The following is a 17,841-nucleotide window of genomic DNA, read 5'->3' on the forward strand; positions in this document are numbered from 1 at the left end:
GGAGCGGGAAGCGCGCGGAGGCCGCGGGGGCGTGTCTATGAGGGGCGGGGCCTGCGGGGAGTGGCGGAATTAAACGAAACTGGGCGGGCCTAAAGCTTAAAGGGCGTGGTCACGTGGGACGGGGCCTCCGGGCGGGGCGGGGCCGAGGACACGATGGGGCGGAGCCTGGGGAGACCTGCGGGGCGGCATGGGCCACCGCACTCTGGCCTCCGCCCCCGCCCTGTGGTCCTCCATCCCCTGTCCTCGCTCTGAGCTGCGCCTGGACCTGGTTCTGCCCTCAGGACAGTCCTTCCGGTGAGTGCCTGCAGCCGCAGGCTTGGGGGGCTCAGGAGCACTGGGGTCCGAGCGTGCAAACGGAGACCCGGCGCGAACCTCCTGTATCAGTGGTAGCGAGCCCTGGCGAGGGCGTTGCAAGGATCATCGGATACATGTAAATATACGAGCGCTTTTCACAGCGGGTAGGGCGTTTGCCTTGCACGCGGCCGACCCGGGTTCAAATCCCAGCATCCCATATGGTCCCCTGAGCACCGCCAGGGGTAATTCCTGAGTGCATGAGCCAGGAGTAACCCCTGTGCATCGCCGGGTGTGACCCAAAAAGAAAAAATATATATATATATACGAGCGCTTTTACTCTGCAGCTTGTCAGTTTTATTTTGCAGTTTGCAAACGTTTTGCATAAGGAGTGGGTGTAGAAAGGGGGCGTCCCGGGATCGGGGAGGAAGGGGAGCCCGGAACCGAGGCTGCTGTGGTTCTGCGGACCCAGATGGAGCGAACGGAGCCCCGAGCACTGGAGCGGGGTGCTGGCCGGCCAGGTGTGGACGCTGACGCAGACCGAGGAGCAGCTGTTCTGCACCGTGTACCGCCCAGACTCGGGCCGGGCGGGCAGGCCCACGCCGGAGGAGCTGAAGGCCGTGCACCGGTACTTCCAGCTTGACGTCAGCCTGGCCCAGCTCTATCGCCATTGGGGCTCCGTGGACCCCCACTTCCAGAAGGTGGCGCAGAAATTCCCAGGTGAGGACCGCACCTGAGACCGAGCTCTTGCCCCTGTGGGGAGTGGCTGTTTTTAGTCTTATTATGCTTCCGACCGGGGAGTGCAGTGGAGCCAGATCCTTGCTGTGAGGCGGCTGGCGGGTGATGGGCACCGTCTGCGGTGTGACTGCGGTGTGACCCCAGTCTCCAGGCTTCTGTGGCCCAGGACGACGCGCCAGGCCGTACAGGACGTGCCGGGGACAGGGAAGCTGCTCCCCCAGCACAGCGCCGCGTCCCCTAGCCCCGCTCTCCGTTGGCAGGTGTGCGCCTCCTGCGGCAGGACCCCGCGGAGTGTCTTTTCTCCTTCATCTGCTCCTCCAACAACAACATCGCCCGCATCACCGGCATGGTGGAGCGGCTCTGCCAGGCCTTCGGGCCGCAGCTCGTGCAGCTGGACGACGTCACCTACCACGGCTTCCCCAGCCTCCAGGCCCTGGCCGGTGAGTGGGCCGGTGCCCTGCCTTCCCAGAACCGCCCGCTCTGGTCTGATCGCCCCATTAGTGTGCCTCCCTCTGTCCCTCACTCGTCACTGCCTCTTGTACCCGGTTGGTGCCCACTCAGCAGTGCACCTGGGCATGGGTACGGCAGCTGGGGTGAAGAGTGCGTGTTCTCTGATCACCCTGGCTGTGTTCCAACTCTGCTCGTCCAGCTCTATGGCCTTGAGCAGATTACATAGTCTCCGTGCCTCAGTTTCCCCATCTGTGGAATGGGAAACAGTAGCAGCCACCTCCGTTATCGGGAGGCTGAGCACAGGAAGGTGGGTCGTGCCTGCAGACTCACAGGATTAGCCCCAGTGAACCCTCAGATTCTCCAGTCGAGGACACGTGCTCAGCCACTCCTTAGGGCGAAGATATTTGGGGGTGTGGGGAGGAGGTTTGCACCACACCCCGGGGTGCTCAAGGGCTGTTCCTGGCTCTCTCGTAAGTCACCTCTGGTGGTGTTTGGGGGACCATCTGTGGTACGATGAATCGAACCGGGTCTGCCCCATGTGAGGCAAGCACCGCACCTTCTGAACTGCCTCCGTCCCTTGGGCTGTACCACACAGGCCTCTGTCTGGCTGGTGGCCGTGAGAACCAAGGGGACTGAAGCAAAGCAGAGAGAGAGAAAAATATATTGTGGGGGCTGGAGCAATAACACAGCGGGTAGGGCGTTTGCCTTGCACGGGGCCGACCCGGGTTTGATTCCTAGCATCCCATAGGGTCCCCTGAGCACCGCCAGGAGTAATTCCTGAGTGCAGAGCCAGGAGGAACCCCTGTGCATCGCTGGGTGTGACCCCCCCAAAAAAGAAAGAATATTCGGGGCTGGCGGAGCTTGTCAGTTCGCCATGAGTCTCAGTTTGCAGCTTTGGAATCTTAAGGAAATCAGAGCCCGGGCCGGGGCGGGAGAGCTCGTGCTTCACACGCAAGACCCCGGGTTCTAGCCCCTCGTCGGCCACTCGTGCCAGTGGGGGTAGCCCTGGGGGACGCACGCACTGCCGGCTCTGACAGGACATACAGGACTCGCCAGCACGGGGTCGCTGGGAGTGGCCCACTGCTCCCCCCAGCACCACTGGGCTTGGGCCCTCAGAGTAATGGGGCAGGGAGGTAACTCTGGTGGTGGGTTTCTGCTCAGACCCTCAGAGACCCTGAATTCAGTCTCTGTCCCGACATGGCACCCTGCACACCCCCAGGAGTGGTCCCCAGTGGAATTTTTTTTTATTATTTTTTAAATTAAATTTATTTATACTTTTGTGCCTTTTATTTTTATTTTTATTTTTTTGGCGTTACACCCAGTGATGCTCAGAGATGCTGGTTCTGCACTCAGGAATTCCTCCTGGCAGCAATTGAGGGACTGTGTGGGATGCCGGGGAATCAAGCCCAGGTCAGCTGCATGCCAGGCAAACGCCCTACTATGTTGTGCTATCAGAATTATTTTTAAAAGGAAGAAATTCTGGGGCCGGAGAGAGAGAACAGTGGATGGGGGCACACACTTGCATGCAGACCTGGATAGGGTCCCTAGTCCCTTGTGGTCCCCTGAGCACTCTCAGTGGCCCGGAATACTATTTCCACCTTGTCCTTTTGGGGTGTGGGGTGATTGGGCCACATCCAGCAGTGCTCGGGACTCATTCCTGGTGGGACGCGGGGGACCCTGTGGGATGCTGGGATTGAACCTGGGTCAGTTGCACATGAGGCAGACGCCCTCCCTGCTGGTCTCCACCCCGTCCTTTCTTTCTTTTCTTGTTTTTTCCCTTGGTTTTTGGGTCACACCTGGCGATGCTCAGGAATCACTCCTGGTGGTGCTCCGAGGATCCTCTGGGATGTCAGGGGCTAGAACCCGGGTCAGCTGCGTGCGAGGCAAATGCCCTACCTGCTGTCCTGTTCACTCCACCCCCCAACCTCATGTGAGCCCTCCATCTGCAACATGGGGACAGTGACAGTATCGTCAGCAGGGTCCTTGAGAAGAGTGAGTTTGACGTTGAGCCCGGAGCCCTCGATCTGAGCAGCTGTTGGCTAGTATTGGGGGCAGGAGTTGGGTGTCCTCGGGAGGGGCTTAAGGAAGCAGCTGGGGGCTCCTACACAGCCCTGGCAGCTCCGGGAGGCAGGGGAGGAGCGAGAGGGGGGCTGGGGGCAGCTGCTCGCCCGAGGCTGTCTGAGCCCTGCTTCCCCCACCCCTGCAGGGCCGGCCGTGGAGGCTCAGCTCCGGCAGCTGGGCCTGGGGTACCGCGCCCGCTACGTGAGCGCCAGCGCCCGGGCCATCCTGGAGGACCAGGGCGGGCTGCCCTGGCTACAGCAGCTGTGCGAGGCGCCCTACGAGGAGGCCCACCGGGCCCTGTGCACCCTGCCCGGGGTGGGCACCAAGGTAAGGCCCGGGGAGCGGCCGTCAGGACCACGTGGCGTGGCTCCCGGGCGTGGGTACGGGCCTTGCTTTCTTTCGTTGCTTTGGGGGTGTTTCGTGTGTTTTCGGGCTCATCTGACAGTGCTCTGGGCTGACACCTGGTTCTGCACTCGGGGAAACTGGGACTGAGCCCAGGCTGGTGTGGGTGCCGCGAGACCCTCCTGCCCTGCCGTCTCCGGCCCCACAGCCATCATGCTGTCATCGGAAGGCCACGAAGGACAGTGCCTTTGACTGCAAGGTTCTGTGGTTGTTTGTGGGGGTGGGGGGTTGGACAGGACGTGGGGGGGATGTACCTGGTGCCCAGGGTCCTCATGGTGACCTCACGGTGCTCGGAGGTCACTTCCGGTGATGCTCATGGAACCATGGGGTGCTGGGGATTGAACCCGCGTCTCCGTGCGAAGCCTGCTCCCTGGCTGGCCGCTGAGCCGTCTGAAGGCACTGCTGAGGCTGTTTGCTCAGATGCACATATATGATATCTGTGTGTGTGTGTGTGTGTGTGTGTGTGTGCGCGCGCGGAAATTTCTAGAAGGAATCCCACGAAACAGTAGTGGTTGCCTTTGGGGAGATGAGTGGCAAGAAGTTTCTCCTTTTTCTATTGTCCTTCTCTTGAAATCCTCTGTCCTTACGACTTGTTTAAAAGTAAGTTTTGTTCGCTTTTGTTGTTTGAAGTTTTTGTTTGGTTTGCAGGAGGTTGGGGTTGCTCCACCCAGCAGTGCTCAGGGCTTACTCCTGGCTCTGCGCTCAGGAGTGACCAGCAGTGCTCAGGGGACCTTGTGAGGTATAAGGGATTCGGACCAGGGCTGGCAGCACACAGGCGAGCACCCTAACCACTGCATTGTCCTAACAGTCTCTTTAAGGTCAGCCGGGTGAGTTCCGGTAAGGTAATGGAGCAATAGTACAGCTGTAGGGCGCTGGCCCTGCATGCCACTGACATGGGTTCGATCCCCGGCAGCCAGTAGAGTGCCCTGAGTTCTGCCAGGAGTGATTCTGGAGCTCAGAGCCAGGAGTTACCACTGGTGAGGTACCAGGTGTGGCTCATTAGTGGCCAGAGAGATGGCACGGGGTTCAAGTTCTTTCCTTGCACGTGGCCCAAACTGCCACACACACACACACACACACACACACACACACACACACACACACACACACACACACACTCTCTCACACATACACATCTAGTGAATATGCCTTTCTTTTATTTTTCTTCTCTAGTTTTCTCTAGGGCTGGAGCGACAGCACAGCGGGTAGGGTGTTTGCCTTGCACGTGGCCAACCCAGGTTCGATTCTTCCGTCCCTCTCGGAGAGCCCGGCAAGCTACCGAGAGTATCCCGCCCGCACGGCAGAGCCTGGCAAGCTCCCTGTGGCGTATTCAGTATGCCAAAAACAGTAACAGCAGGTCTCACCATGAAGACATTACTGGTGCCCACTTGAGCAAATCGATGAACAACGGGACGACAGTGCTACAGCTTGAAAAAATTATTTTGTGGAGCAATAGTACAGCCAGAAGGCACTTGCCTTGCACACAGCTGACCCAGGTTCAGTCCCCGGTATCCCATAGGGTTCCCCGAGCAGAGCCTGGAGTAACCCCTGAGCATTGCCGGGTGTGTGGCCCCAAAACAAAATGAAATGAAATGATGGGGAACCAGGACATTGCTCGGCCATAGCTGTGTGTCTTATGTGTATGGCCCTAGGTTGAATCAGCAGCGCGCGCGCGCACACACACACACACACACACACACACAGAGGTCCCTTTCTTTTAATGTATTTTTTAATGTAAAGACCCTTCTTTTATCCAGCGGGCTCTGAGCTCCAGCCAGGTGGTGCGTCTTGCGTCTGCCCGGCGTGGCCACCTTCGCAAGTCTGTCCCCTCTCGGAGCCTTTACTCGGGTGACATCCTCCCGCCTCTGCTGTGAGTCCAACCCCCCAAGGTCATCACAGCTGCCTGTGGTGCCTGGCCACACCCACACATCAGGCGCTGCCCCCAGATGTGCTGGGGGGACCACGTGGTGCCAGTGACCGTGCAAGGCAAGAACGGTGCCACCAAGCCACCTCCCTGCAGCTCCTTTTTCAGTAAAGAAACATAGGAGAGGGCCGGCCTGTGACTCAGAGGGCTGGACGGAGCCCCAGAGCACCCCCAAGGGGAAGCCCTGAGCACTGCCGGGAGTGGCCCAAAACCCAATCACAGGCGAACCAAGGAATGTCTTTGGGTTTGTTTAGTTTGTTTTGTTTCGCTTTTTTGCTTTTTGGATCACACCCGGCAATGCTCGGGGGGTTACTCCTGGCGGTGCTCAGAGGACCATATGGGATGCTGAGAATTGAACCGGGGTCAGCCGCGTGCAAGACAAACACCCTCCTCTCGGTACTATCGCTCCCGCCCTGTCTTTGGGGTTTGAAATCTTGTGTGTGTGTGTGTGGTGCCAGAGATCTGAGGACAAGTGCTTGCCCCCTCCCCGCCCCTCCCACATCCTGAGAGCGGCCTGCGCTGCCCGGGAGGAAGGAGACCCGGTGACCGCAGCCTGGAGGATGCAGCTGGCCGTGGGGCGTGAGCGGGACTCCAGCCGGACCCCGCCGAGCCCCACTGAGGCCTCAACCTCTCTCTCCGAGGTGGCCGACTGCATCTGCTTGATGGCCCTGGACAAGCCCCAGGCCGTGCCCGTGGACGTCCACGTGTGGCAGATCGCCCAGCGGGACTACGGGTGGCGCCCCAGCACCAGCCAGGCCCAGGGGCCCAGCCCACACGCCAGCAGGGAGCTGGGTAAGGAGGGCGGGGGTCACGTCTCGGCCCCCTCGGAGCAGAGTGCGGGGCCAGCCCTGCCCCGTCGGGGGCCGGAGCCTCACGGCCTCGCTTCCCGCTTAGGTGACTTTTTCCGGAGCCTGTGGGGACCTTACGCCGGCTGGGCCCAAGCGGTGAGTGTGCCAAGGCCCGGGAGCCCCCCACCCCCGCCTCCACCCCCATCGCGCTCCTGACCCGACGTCTCCGTCCACGGCCCAGGTGCTGTTCAGCGCCGCCCTGCGCCAGCCCCGGCCCGCGCGGAAGCCCCCGGCCAAGCGGAGGAGGAGAGCCGGGCCCGAGGGCTGAGGGGCCCTGTCCCTTCCCTCCCCGGGGCCACGGCGCGTCCAGTCAAGCAGCTGGGACCAGGACACGGAGCGGGGCTTCCTGGGGAGACGGCGTGCCTTCCGGGGTACCCTCTCCCTTTATTACAAGAAGGAACAATAAAATAGAAACATTTGTATGGAAAACGCAGTGCAGGGGTGTGGCCGGGAGGGCGGGGCGGGGAGCGGGCTGCCGGCCAGGCCTAGAGCTGGGGGGGCAGCGTGGGGGAGCGCTCGGGGCCCCGCCCCACGCAGCAGTCTCGGCAGCAGCAGCCGGCCACGGGCCCTGCGGGGAGAGAGGGGCGGTAGGGGTGGAACTCGGGGTGGGGGGGACCCTCCCCTGCAGCCCCCCAGGGCGCCCCCTGCACTCACCCCCTGCAGCCCGCGGCAGCAGCTCCCCGTGGCTCGGCGTGGGGCCCGGCCCCTCCTGGCTGGCGCCCAGCTGCAGCCGCCGCATGTGTCTCACCACGGCCGTGGCATTGAACGCTTGCTGCGGGAGAGGCGGGGTGGGTGGCAGGCGACCCCCAGGGCGGGGCTTGCCCGAGCTCCGGCCTTTCATTCCGGGGCCCCCCTATGCCCACCCACCCCCAAACCCACACCCAGCTCTGCTGTCGGGGGGAGACCCTCCACCGCACCCAGGGCCAGTGTGCAGGCAGACAGCCTGGGGGTGCTCTTGTTTGGGGGGGCCACACTCGGTCGTGCTCAAGGTTTACTCCTGGCCCTGAGCTCGGGTCACTGCGAACAGGCCAGTTTGAAGTGTAACTGCACACACGGGCGCTGAGTACACAGTGGGTGGCGGGCACTGTTCGGGGAACTGCATCTGATGACCCTGGCTCCGTGCTCAGGGAGCACCCGGCCGGGCTCAGAGACCGTGTGGGCCGGCCGTTCCCACAGCCTGACCCTCATGACCACTGCCCCGGCCCTGCCGTGTCCTCCAGAGCGGCATTCTAGTCGCGTTCACCGTTCTTTGGAGCTGAGCTCAGTTTGTGTCACCTTTGTCGAAGGGGGAAACTGAGGCACAGGGGAAAGGGCTTGCCCCACTGTGGGCCTGTGCCATTCTCACCAGGTCACTGCGTTTTCCCCGGCCCCGTCACATTGACTGTGTCCCCCCCACACCCTGCCATGACCATCTCGTCCCCGGCCACCGTAGGGGGCTCCCCTGACGGTCCCCCCCACGGCAGCCCTCTGCCATCTCCGGAAGATTTCCTGGATCGCCAGCTCTGGCCTGTGGCTACTGTGGCTACTCAGGGGGTCCCCCCACCTCTCACTGCAGCCAGAGCCTGTCTAGGGGCACGGGCCCCCAGCAGAGAGGGGGCGCTCTCATCCCTGGCCCCCGCCACCGCTGTGCGTCTCAGTCCAACAGGGCTTTCGGGCCCTTCTAGAACCTTCTCTGTTGGGTGGGATGGCTTCTCAGGAGGGTCGTTGGGAGAGTTGGGTGGACGAGGCGGGAAGGTGGGGTCCCGGGGCGAGCGCTCACCTTCCACTTGCTCTTGGCGAAGTTCTTCTTGATCTGCTCGCTCACCGACTGGTGGATGTTCTTGTCTAGCGCCGTGTCTCCCGCAATCCTGGTGGGGTGCGGGGGGGCGTGTGTGAAGCTGGAGGCAGCTGGGGGTCCCCAGGCCCAGCCCCCCGGCTGCCGGGGCTCAGCGGGGCGCTCACCACGGGTGCTGCAGGGCCTGCTCGCAGGTGAACCTCTTCTCGGGCTCCTTCTCCATCAGGTGCCGGATGAAGTCTTTGGCTGAAGCACCGAGACAGATCAAGGGTCAGCCGGACGGTGCTTCCCGCGGGCCCACAGAGCCCGGCCCCTCCCTGGGTGCTTCCCGAGGGCCCCACAGAGCCCAGCCCCCACCCGGAACTTGCATGTGTCTCTCCCCCTTTTTTTTTTCTTTTGCTTTTTGGGTCACACCCGGCGATGCACAGGGGTCACTCCTGGCTCTGCACTCAGGAATTACTCCTGGCGTTGCTTGGGGGACCCTATGGGATGCTGGGGATAAACCCGGGTTGGCTGCGTGCCAGGCCGACGCCCTCCCCGCTGTGCTATCGCTCCAGCCCCAAGGATGGGGTTTTTCGTGGGGTGTTTCAGGAGTGAGGGCAGGGAAGTTTCCCAAACCACTGCCCGTGAGGGGCTGGAGACAGTCCACGGGTTCCGGCACTGGCCTCACTTACAGCCAAGCCCACTTCCATCCCTGCGCCCTGTAGGGTCCCCCGGGCCGTGCCAGGGTCGCTCGTAAGCACAGAGCCAGCTGCAGCCGCCCCTGCGCACCACGGGGTGACTGAAGTTCCGAGGAGGCGACAAGCCCACAGCTCCCCCTGACGGGCGGCTCCCAGGGTGGGGGGGGACACTCGGGGCTGCCCAGGGATGGGGAGCACCACAGCAGGTCCCCGAGGACGGCAAAGCCCCCAGACCTGAGTCCGAGATGTCATCCCAGTACGGAGAGTCAAATTCATACTCGGCCTTCAGGATCTGCTCGAAGAGCTTGGCGTCGTTCTCGTCATAGAAGGGGGGGTAGCCGCAGAGCCTGCGGGAGAAGCTTCCGGCATTGTCTCCGCCCCCAGGGACCCCCGGATGCCCTCCACCCCCCTCGAGGCTTCCAGGACCCCAAGATGTCACCTCCAAAACGGCCCTCGCCCTGTCCCCCTGGCCGGCTCCAGGCCCACCTGATGTTCGTTACTTATGGGCCAGTCACTGAGCGGCCGTAGCCGTGCGGCTGCCCCCTGAGGACAGACACTCAGTTCCTTTCGCCCTGCTGGGTCCCCAGTGCCAGAGGCTGAGGAAGCCTTGGCTCGGTACCGGCCAGGGCGGTTGGCAGGAAGGGGCAGGGGGGGGCGGGGGGCGAGCCAGGCGCGCCCACACTCACAGGATGTAGGCGATGACCCCGATGGACCAGCAATCCACGGCCTTGCTGTAGGGCTTCTGGGCCAGGACCTCGGGCGCTGGGGGGAAGGGCACGCGCTGCTCACTGGCCTGCCCCGCCCGCCTCTCCCCGCCCCGCCCGCAGCCCCAGCCCGGGGCCCTCCGCACCCACGTAGCCGGGGGTCCCGCAGGCCGTGGACAGCACGCTGCTGGCGTCCTCCATCTTGGACAGGCCGAAGTCGGAGATCATGATCTTGGAGTCTTCGTCCGGGCTGTCATAGAGCAGGTTCTCGGGCTGGGGGGCACAGGGACACACGGGGGCGGGCTCACGAGGCGCCGGGGGTCACCCCGACACTGCCATCCCGGCCCGGGCCCGGGACATCAAGGAGAGTCTCAAGGAAATGAAAACTGCTGAAAAGGATCAGAGCCGGGGGTGGGGGGGGAAGGTGGGTGGGAACTTTCTAGAATTTTTTTTTTTTTTATAATTTTGGGGCCATATCCGGTGGATGCTCAGAACTCCTGGCTCTGTGCTCAAAGGTTCTTCCTGGTGGGGCTCAGGTACCATCTGGGGCACCAGGGTTCAAAGCTGGGCCCGCTGTGTGCGAGGCAAACGCCTGCCCTGCAGTGCTCTGTGCTCATCTCTGAGCGTACGTGCTGAGAGAGAAGCCCCGAGGGCCAGCCCGGGCCAGTGCTTGATCTCTGCCGGCCAGTGACATCCGCCACCTTCCAGAGGACACCGGCCTGAGGGACATTCAGAGCCTCGGGCAGTGTCCCCGCAGCTGCTCTGACAGGCGGCCCCTTCCTTTGAGGAAAGGGGACTCGGGCCTCTGGCAGTCCCGGCACAAGGACCAGAAACGGCACAGAGTGGGGTGGGGGAAGAGGGGCCACGGGACGTGCTGAAGGGCAGGAGGCGGCGAGGGCGGGACCCCAGAGTCTTGTGGGAAGGAAGCTGGGGCTCAGGGAGGCGGCAGCGCCCCCCAGTGTGGACCCCCGGAAGCCCCACCGAGCCCACACAGCCCACCTTGAGGTCGCGGTGGACAATGCCCAGGTCATGGAGGTACTTGACGGCGTCCAGCACCTGGCAGATGAGGCGGCTGGCGTCGCGCTCCGTGTAGAAGCCCTTCTCCACGATCCGGTCGAACAACTCCCCGCCAGAGACGCTGCAGGGGGGCATGGGACGGTCTGGCCCGAGCAGGTCGAGGGCAGGCGGGGGTGAGCAGGGGGGAGGCGCGGGGAAGGGGGCACTCACAGCTGCATGATGAGGTAGAGGTGACCTGCACTCTCGTAGATGTCATCCAGGGCCACAATGTTCGGGTGCTTGATCCTGACGGGAGAACGGAACACACCCAGCAGTGCTCAGGGCTGACTCCGAGCTCAGTGCTCAGGGATCTGGCACTGCCTGGGATTGAACCCCGGTCGGCCACATGCAAGGCCAGCGCCCTCCCCACTGTCCTCTGGCTCCCGCCCAGAAACGGGCCAGTTCCCAACCGAGAGTCCAGCCAGCTCGGCCCCAGCATGAACACACCACGGGGCTGGCCCCAGACTGGCCCGAGATCGGCTCTCGCAGGGAGACTTGGTAGAATGCCCTGGACGTGGACGCTGGGTCCTCCTGCCAGCCCCCCCGCCCCGCCCCTCGATGGCAGAGACATTCCCGCCAACACACAGCTCGGGTCTGAGTCTGCACCAGCCCGGGGCCGCTCCCCTGGGAGCTGACAAACGTCTGAGGCGGCGCTGAGAGTGAGAGGGTGCACGAGGTCACGCAGGCAGGATGCGGGGTGCAGCGTCAGGACCCAGAGAACCCAACCCCTGGGCCACAAGGGGTGGGGACTAGTCTGCTGTGTGGCCTGGGCCTCCAGCTGGGCCCCATCCCCAGGGCCCCATCCCCAGGAGCTGTGGGAAGGATCCGGTGGGAAAGCCTGGGGGAAGGGGGGAGGGGGAAGGGGGAAGGGGGGAGGGGGAAGGGGGAAGGGGGGAGGGAGCCCGGAGGGCAGGGAAGCGTCTCTGCTCTCCTGCTTGTTTGGTTGGTTTCTGGGTCACACCTGGCGATGCTCAGGGCTTACAGTGCTCGGGACCCTGTGGGATGCCGGGGAGCGAGCCCAGGTGGGACGCGTGCCAGGCAGGCGCCCTCCCCGCTGCTCTGTCCCTCGGTCCGGTCCACTATCCTGCGAGGGAGCGGGTTTTCCACCTGCCCCCCGGGCCACCAGACAGGCCCTCACCTGCTTTCCGGCGTGGTGGGGACTGCAAGTTGTTCCAGAGGTCATGCCAGCTGCAGGGTCAGGCCCAGGGCCCGGGCTGGTGGCCTAAGGTCACCCCACCCAAGCACCTGGACGCTGTGGAGCCACGTGGTGGCATGTGCCCGCGTCTATCAGGCTCTTGGCATACGGGGCGGTGGCGCTTCCCCAAGACCTTCCCAAGTGGGGGCTGTCACCCCACGTTACAAACGAGCAGCCTGGGGCTGGCCTGGAGCAGGGGAGGGGCGGGGGTGGCCCACGCACTTGTGCAGGACGGCGATCTCGTTCTCCATGCTGCCCTCCTTGCCCTCCAGCGCCTTCTTGGAGATGCACTTGATGGCCACCAGCTTCTGGGTCCTCTTGTCCTCGGCCAGGATCACCTCCGAGAAGGCCCCGCTGCCGGGACAGGGGCCCGTGAGGGCGGGGAGAGGCTCCAGGCTCCCTCCAACCTCTCCCCCGCCCCCCGGGGGGTTCGGTCACCCCCTCGGAACCAAGAGCTTCCCCCGAACCGCTGGTCCAGCCCTGGTGCCAGAAGCGGGCCCGCGAGCCAGGCAGGCGGGGCCCATCCGAGCGGGCAGTGCCCTGGCCACGGTAACTGGGTCATGGGACACAAGCCTGGTCACAGGAATCTCGAGAATGAGGTGCCGGGTGCTGCTAAGCTGGCAGAATGCAGGCCTGGCCCACGCCAGCCCGGCTGGCCCGGGAGACCAGCAGCAGCGCCGCCCGCTGGGCCTGGCCGCTCGTGCCCAGCCCTGGGCCCGCCAGCGCCTCAGGTCCCTCCCGAGCCCTGCGCCCGTGCCCGGCCGTGCCCCTCCCGCTAACGTCTTGTTGACGCCTGGCGTGAGCAAAGAACCAGCAACGCCGCCAGGGAGGTCTGTGGAACGGCCGACCCCAGCCCCAGCCCCCCGGAATCTGCGCGTGAAGCGGCCCCCCTGAGGTGCCCCCACCCCACCCCCGCCCCCGGAGGTGAGAGAAGCCCACTTGGGAAGAAAACACGCTCCTTGGCCCTGGGGCTCAGCCCTTCCTGGCCTGGGACCCCCCCCAGCCCAGCACCGGACTCTGGACTCAACCACTACCCTTGGGGCACAGTCTGAGGTGCCCCTCCGTCTATCTCTCTCTGTCTCTGTCTCTCTGTCTCTGTCTGTCTCTCTGTGTCTCTGTCTCTGTCAGTCTGTCTCTGTCTCTATCTCTCGCTGTCTCTGTCTGTCTCTCTGTCTCTGTCTCTGTCGGTCTGTCTCTGTCTGTCTCTGTCTCTGTCAGTCTGTCTCTGTCTCTATCTCTCGCTGTCTCTGTCTCTCTCTCGGGCCAGAGACCAGGTCTGAGTTATTTCTGGATTCCCGGCCCTGCCAACAGAGCCGTGCCCAGCTCCCCGAGCCGAGGCCAGCGCTGCCTGCTCTTGGCAGCGGTTTGGACCCACGGCCCCTTTTCTGCCCGCGTCCTTCTCCTCACGAGAGCCCCGAGTGCGGCCGGGCTGCGGCAGCTCCACCCCCTGCCAGGCTGAAGGAAAAGCCAGGACCAGGCGGGTGCCCGGCCGCCGTGGGCCGCGGGGCTGGCGGAAACAGGAAGTGGGGAGCTGCTGACCGGGGCCAGCAGCGGCCCTGACTCGGCCCCCTCCACTCCAGCCCGCTCAGGAAGCCCCCCGTCCTCCGCCACCCGGACTCACGTTCCCAGCACGTCACGGAAGTCATAAATGTCCCGAATGTTGTCCGCCTGCTTCCAGGTGGGCCTGTCCACTGCCCCCGGCATGGCCCACGGCCCCGTGGCCTCAGCCAGGGCTCCTGGAGGGAGAGGGACGGAGAAGAGTCGGGGCGGGGGACCATCGACGGCCTGAGCCCCTTCATCCCGCGACTCAGCGGAGATCCTTCAACACACATCACTCATTCACCCCGTCCACTGAACTCGCATCATTCATTCACTCCGTCCACTGAACACATCACTCATTCACCCCGTCCACTGAACTCGCATCATTTATTCACCCTGTCCACTGAACACATATCACTAATTCACCCCCTCCACTGAACTCACATCATTCATTCTCCCCATCCACTGAACACATCATTCACCCCGTCCACTGAACTCACATCATTCATTCGCCCCATCCACTAAATACATATCACTCATTCACCCCGTCCACTGAACTCGCATCATTCATTCACCCTGTCCACTGACCACATCACTCATCCACCCTGTCCACTGAACTCACATCATTCGTTCTCCCCATCCACTGAACACACATCACTCATTCACACCGTCCACTGAACACATATCACTAATTCACCGTTCACTGAACTCACATCATTTATTCACCCCATCCACCAAATACATATCACTCATTCACACCGTCCACTGAACACATATCACTAATTCACCCTGTTCACTGAACTCACATCATTTATTCACCCCATCCACCAAATACATATCACTCATTCACCCCCACCACTGAACACATATCATTTATTCACCCCGTGCACGGAACACACATCATTTATTCAACTGTCTACCAAACACACATCATTTACTCACCCTGTCCACTGAACATATATCATTCACGCACCTATCCACTGAACACACATCATTCATTCACTGTCCACCAAACATCATTCACCCATTCACTGAACACCATCATTCATTCACCTACCCAAGAACACACATCATCCACCTACCCAAGAACACACATCATTCACATGTCCACCAGTGGCGCAACAACAACCATTCCACAAGTCCCCGGCAACGAGAGGAATATCTGGCGGCAGAAACGCCTTCATTCAGCAAAGTCATTCACGGGCCTTCCGTTCCCTGATTCATTCACGCTGCATGTCACCCTCCCCAAATCCCAGCACCTAGTGGGGAGACAGCAGAGTGAACCCCAGAGCTGCCTGGGGGCGTGGCTGAGGACCCCATTCCTAGAGGCCCAGCTCCCCTGAGGACTGAGGCAGCCTCCGCTCCCCTCCGGGCCCCCCCAGAAATCAGGTTTCCGGCGGCCTGGGCTTCCAGAAGTATCTCAGCACATTTTAAAATAGCTCCTGCTCAGTTCCCATGGCAACAGCAGCCGCAGCTGGAGCTCCCCGGCCTCCCACCCCCCGGCCAGACTCCCCCTTAGGTCCGGGCAGTCTGGAAGACGGTCCCACCCCGCTGCCCGCTCCCTGCCTCCTGGGGACGTGCTGCAGCCAGAGCCGGAGCCCGACGCCTGACGTGCCCTGCCGGAGAGGGGGGCTTCTGGTGCCCGCTTCTGGGGGAGGGCGGGGTGTGGAGGCCACGGGTGCCCAAATGACCCCCACCAGGGACCCCCGGGCGAGTGCAGGCCTCTCTGCGGTGCAGTCGCTCGGCCCCCAGGGCAGTCAGCCCCTCAACCCAGAGCTGGCAGCTGTGTGGCCTCAGGACGGCTGCTGGGGGCCGGCGGGCCTCGCCTATGGCCCTGAGAGGAAGTCCCACGGGGCTGGGGGGCTGAGCGGGCCCCGCCACCCACCCCAGGTGCCGGAACTGCTCGGAAAGGGGCTTGATGGTTAGCACCTGAGGCCGGGTTTGGACGCGCACCTGGCGGCTTAGCGGGCTCAGCACCCCCAGCACCCCCCCACCGCGGTCTTCACCCTGGGCCCCACACACCCCAGCCGGCGCTCACCCCAGCACCCCAGTGCCACCTCTGACGCCATACCCGCGCCCCCACATCCACACAGGGCCCCCCGCCGGCGCCCCGGGCCGGCCACCCCGCCTCCCTCTGCCCACGCCTGTCCCGCGCCGCCGAGCCGCGAAGCGCGCACCTCGAGGCACATCTGGGCACCTCGGGGCACCTCTGGGCACATCTGGGCTCCTCGGGGCACCTCTGGGCACATCTGGGCTCTCCCGGCCCGGCCCGAGCGGCCGACACCCCCGCCCAGGAGGACGCGCCACCCGCCGCGAATAACGCGCCGCAGCGGGAGCCGCTCCTGCAAGCCCGGCGCGTGCGGAACGCCGGGAGCCCCCGCGCCGGCCCCGCGCCCGGCCCCGCACCGCCCCGCGCCCGGCCCCCGCGCCCGGCCCTACCTGGGCGGCTGGAGGCGAGTCCGCGGCCCGCGCGCCCGGCCCGCTCCGCCCGGCCCGCCCGGCTCTGATGTCAGGAGGAGGAGCCTCGGCGGCGCCCAGCCCGGACCCCACCCCGCCGCGGCCACTGCGGGGGCCAGCGGGGGCGGACAGGGCAGCGCCGGGGAAGGGAGGGGGCGCGCTGAGGCCGGGGGTCCGCGCGGGGCTGGGCACCTGCGCCTGCGATCGGGCTCGGGAGGCTGCGGAGGGGAGTTCCATCCGGATCCCGGAGGAAGCGGGCCAGAGAGGGACCGTCCACGTGACGGTGGCCAAGGGCCAGGCCGGGAGGGGGGGGGCTCGCGCCCGCTCCTGGGGCCCGGCAGGGGGCCAAGAGACCTGGCCGTGGCCTCTTGCGCAAGGCTTTCCTTGGGGAGAAATTGAGCCCGCACACGCCCCCTCCGCCCCGTGCCAAACCGACGCGGGGGGCTGCTGGCCTGTCCTCGCCCAGAGGCCCAGGGCACGGCGGAGACGGGCAGGGCTGAGCCCCAGGAGGACCCGCCGCCCGCGACACGCGCGCCCGGACCGCTGCGGGCCTTCAAAACCTGGGAGCCAGACCCAGTGCTGGAAGCGGCGGGCTTGGCCCTGGGGGACCCCCAGCACAGGGAGGGGCCCCGCACCCCCAGCAACCCATCAGAGGGCCGGGCACGAAACTGTCAGGCCTGTGCTGCTGAGGGCAGGGCCAGCAGTGACCCCAGGCGCCCTGGCACGGGACAAACAAGACCAGACTCCAAGAGTGGACCTCCTTGAGGCTGGAGCCATAGCACAGCCGGGAGGGCGTTTGCCTTGCACTCGGCCAACCCGGGTTCGATTCCCAGCATCCCATAGGGTCCCCCCAGCACTGAGTAATTCCTGAGTGCAGAACCAGAAGGAACCCCTGAGCATCGCTGGGTGTGACCCCAAAAAAGCAAAAAAAAAAGCAAGAAAAAGAGTGGACTTCCTTCGTCCAGGGGCACAGCTGGGGGAGGCTCCCCCTCTTCGTCCCGGTCCTCCTTATGCTCAGACACACATTTCCTAGGCCCAGGGGCCAGGACTCGGGGGAGAGTGCTCACCTCGCATGGTGAGGCCCTAGGTCCGATCCCTGGCAGTGCAAAACAAAAATAAAGAGTTTGGGGGCTGGAGAGACGGTCCAGCAGGTGGGACACCGGCCTTGTATGTGAGGCCCAGGGTCCCTCCCCAGCACCACCCTGACCACAGCCAAGCGTGACTCAACTCTCCCCGCCAACAGGCACTTCCTGGAAGCCAGCCCCCCCGCCCCCGCTTTCCCACCAACAAGCGGGAGGAGGTGGGCAGGGGTCCCCCCGACTCCTGCTCACCCCCCTGCCCACACTCCTGTCTAGGCGGCCTCCGTCCTGAAGCCTTGGACCTCCCTTCCGCACCCCCCCCAGGGTTTGCCCGCCCCTGGCGAGGCTGGAGGCATTTCGGCATTTCCCTTTAAACCAGCACATTCTCCATCTTAAAAAGAAATATTTACACAGAGCAAGAATGCCTTTGCTTGCAGGAAAGTTACACAAGTTACCAAAAAGACACCAGGGGGGCTGGAGAGATAGCTCAGCGGGTAGGGCGTTTGCCTTGCACGCGGCCGACCCGGGTTCAAATCCCAGCGTCCCATATGGTCGCCTGAGCACAGCCAGGGGTGATTCCTGAGTGCAGAACCAGGAGTAACCCCTGTGCATCGCCAGGTGTGACCCAAAAAAAAAAAAAGCA

The 17,841-nt window shown here is 63.8% G+C and overlaps 2 protein-coding genes across 9 annotated transcripts; one reads left to right on the forward strand and one right to left on the reverse strand.

The window, feature by feature from the left end:
- Positions 1-119: 119 nt before the first annotated feature.
- OGG1 (8-oxoguanine DNA glycosylase) lies at positions 120-7,034 on the forward strand. 6 transcript variants are annotated; one of them, XM_055134827.1, is made up of 9 exons: positions 120-294; positions 764-1,011; positions 1,290-1,469; positions 2,802-2,889; positions 3,290-3,409; positions 3,686-3,867; positions 6,508-6,658; positions 6,761-6,810; positions 6,896-6,983. In XM_055134827.1, the coding sequence occupies exons 1-8, from the start codon at positions 188-190 to the stop codon at positions 6,762-6,764; spliced, it is 1,080 nt and encodes a 359-aa protein (XP_054990802.1). In that variant the 5' UTR covers positions 120-187; the 3' UTR covers positions 6,765-6,810; positions 6,896-6,983. The 6 variants fall into 6 exon arrangements, 4 of the variants coding, with proteins under 4 accessions (XP_054990802.1, XP_054990806.1, XP_054990803.1 ...); XM_055134828.1 differs by lacking the exons at positions 2,802-2,889; positions 3,290-3,409 and having other exon boundaries at positions 123-294; positions 6,896-7,034; XR_008629753.1 differs by lacking the exons at positions 6,508-6,658; positions 6,761-6,810; positions 6,896-6,983 and having other exon boundaries at positions 121-294; positions 3,290-3,471; positions 3,686-3,825.
- Positions 7,035-7,038: 4 nt separating this feature from the next.
- Positions 7,039-16,355, reverse strand: CAMK1 (calcium/calmodulin dependent protein kinase I). 3 transcript variants are annotated; one of them, XM_055134825.1, is made up of 12 exons: positions 16,102-16,355; positions 13,745-13,859; positions 12,346-12,477; positions 11,100-11,174; positions 10,872-11,010; positions 10,019-10,145; positions 9,855-9,930; positions 9,403-9,515; positions 8,656-8,734; positions 8,474-8,561; positions 7,369-7,486; positions 7,039-7,282 (listed from the first exon to the last, which is right to left on the reverse strand). In XM_055134825.1, the coding sequence occupies exons 2-12, from the start codon at positions 13,825-13,827 to the stop codon at positions 7,200-7,202; spliced, it is 1,113 nt and encodes a 370-aa protein (XP_054990800.1). In that variant the 5' UTR covers positions 13,828-13,859; positions 16,102-16,355; the 3' UTR covers positions 7,039-7,199. The 3 variants fall into 3 exon arrangements, with proteins under 3 accessions (XP_054990800.1, XP_054990801.1, XP_054990799.1); XM_055134826.1 differs by lacking the exon at positions 16,102-16,355 and adding an exon at positions 15,840-16,045; XM_055134824.1 differs by lacking the exon at positions 16,102-16,355 and adding an exon at positions 14,922-15,046.
- Positions 16,356-17,841: the final 1,486 nt, after the last annotated feature.

The sequence above is a fragment of the Sorex araneus genome, chromosome 4 (genome assembly GCF_027595985.1).
Source record: "Sorex araneus isolate mSorAra2 chromosome 4, mSorAra2.pri, whole genome shotgun sequence".
Classification (NCBI taxonomy): Eukaryota; Metazoa; Chordata; class Mammalia; order Eulipotyphla; family Soricidae; genus Sorex; species Sorex araneus.

What these genes read in the sequence shown, in the direction of transcription:
- OGG1 (XM_055134827.1), top strand. Translation starts at nt 188, where the DNA reads ATGGGCCACCGCACTCTGGCCTCCGCCCCCGCCCTGTGGTCCTCCATC. An exon ending in CAGCCTCCAGGCCCTGGCCG is followed by an intron (nt 1,470 to 2,801) that starts GTGAGTGGGCCG and finishes CGTTACACCCAG; the next exon opens with TGATGCTCAGAGATGCTGGT. An exon ending in ACTCCACCCCCCAACCTCAT is followed by an intron (nt 3,410 to 3,685) that starts GTGAGCCCTCCA and finishes CCACCCCTGCAG; the next exon opens with GGCCGGCCGTGGAGGCTCAG.
- CAMK1 (XM_055134824.1), bottom strand. Translation starts at nt 14,982, where the DNA reads ATGGGGTCCTCAGCCACGCCCCCAGGCAGCTCTGGGGTTCACTCTGCT. An exon ending in GAGATCGCCGTCCTGCACAA is followed by an intron (nt 11,175 to 12,345) that starts GTGCGTGGGCCA and finishes TTCTCCCGTCAG; the next exon opens with GATCAAGCACCCGAACATTG. An exon ending in GCTGCCGCGGGCTGCAGGGG is followed by an intron (nt 7,283 to 7,368) that starts GTGAGTGCAGGG and finishes CTCTCCCCGCAG; the next exon opens with GGCCCGTGGCCGGCTGCTGC.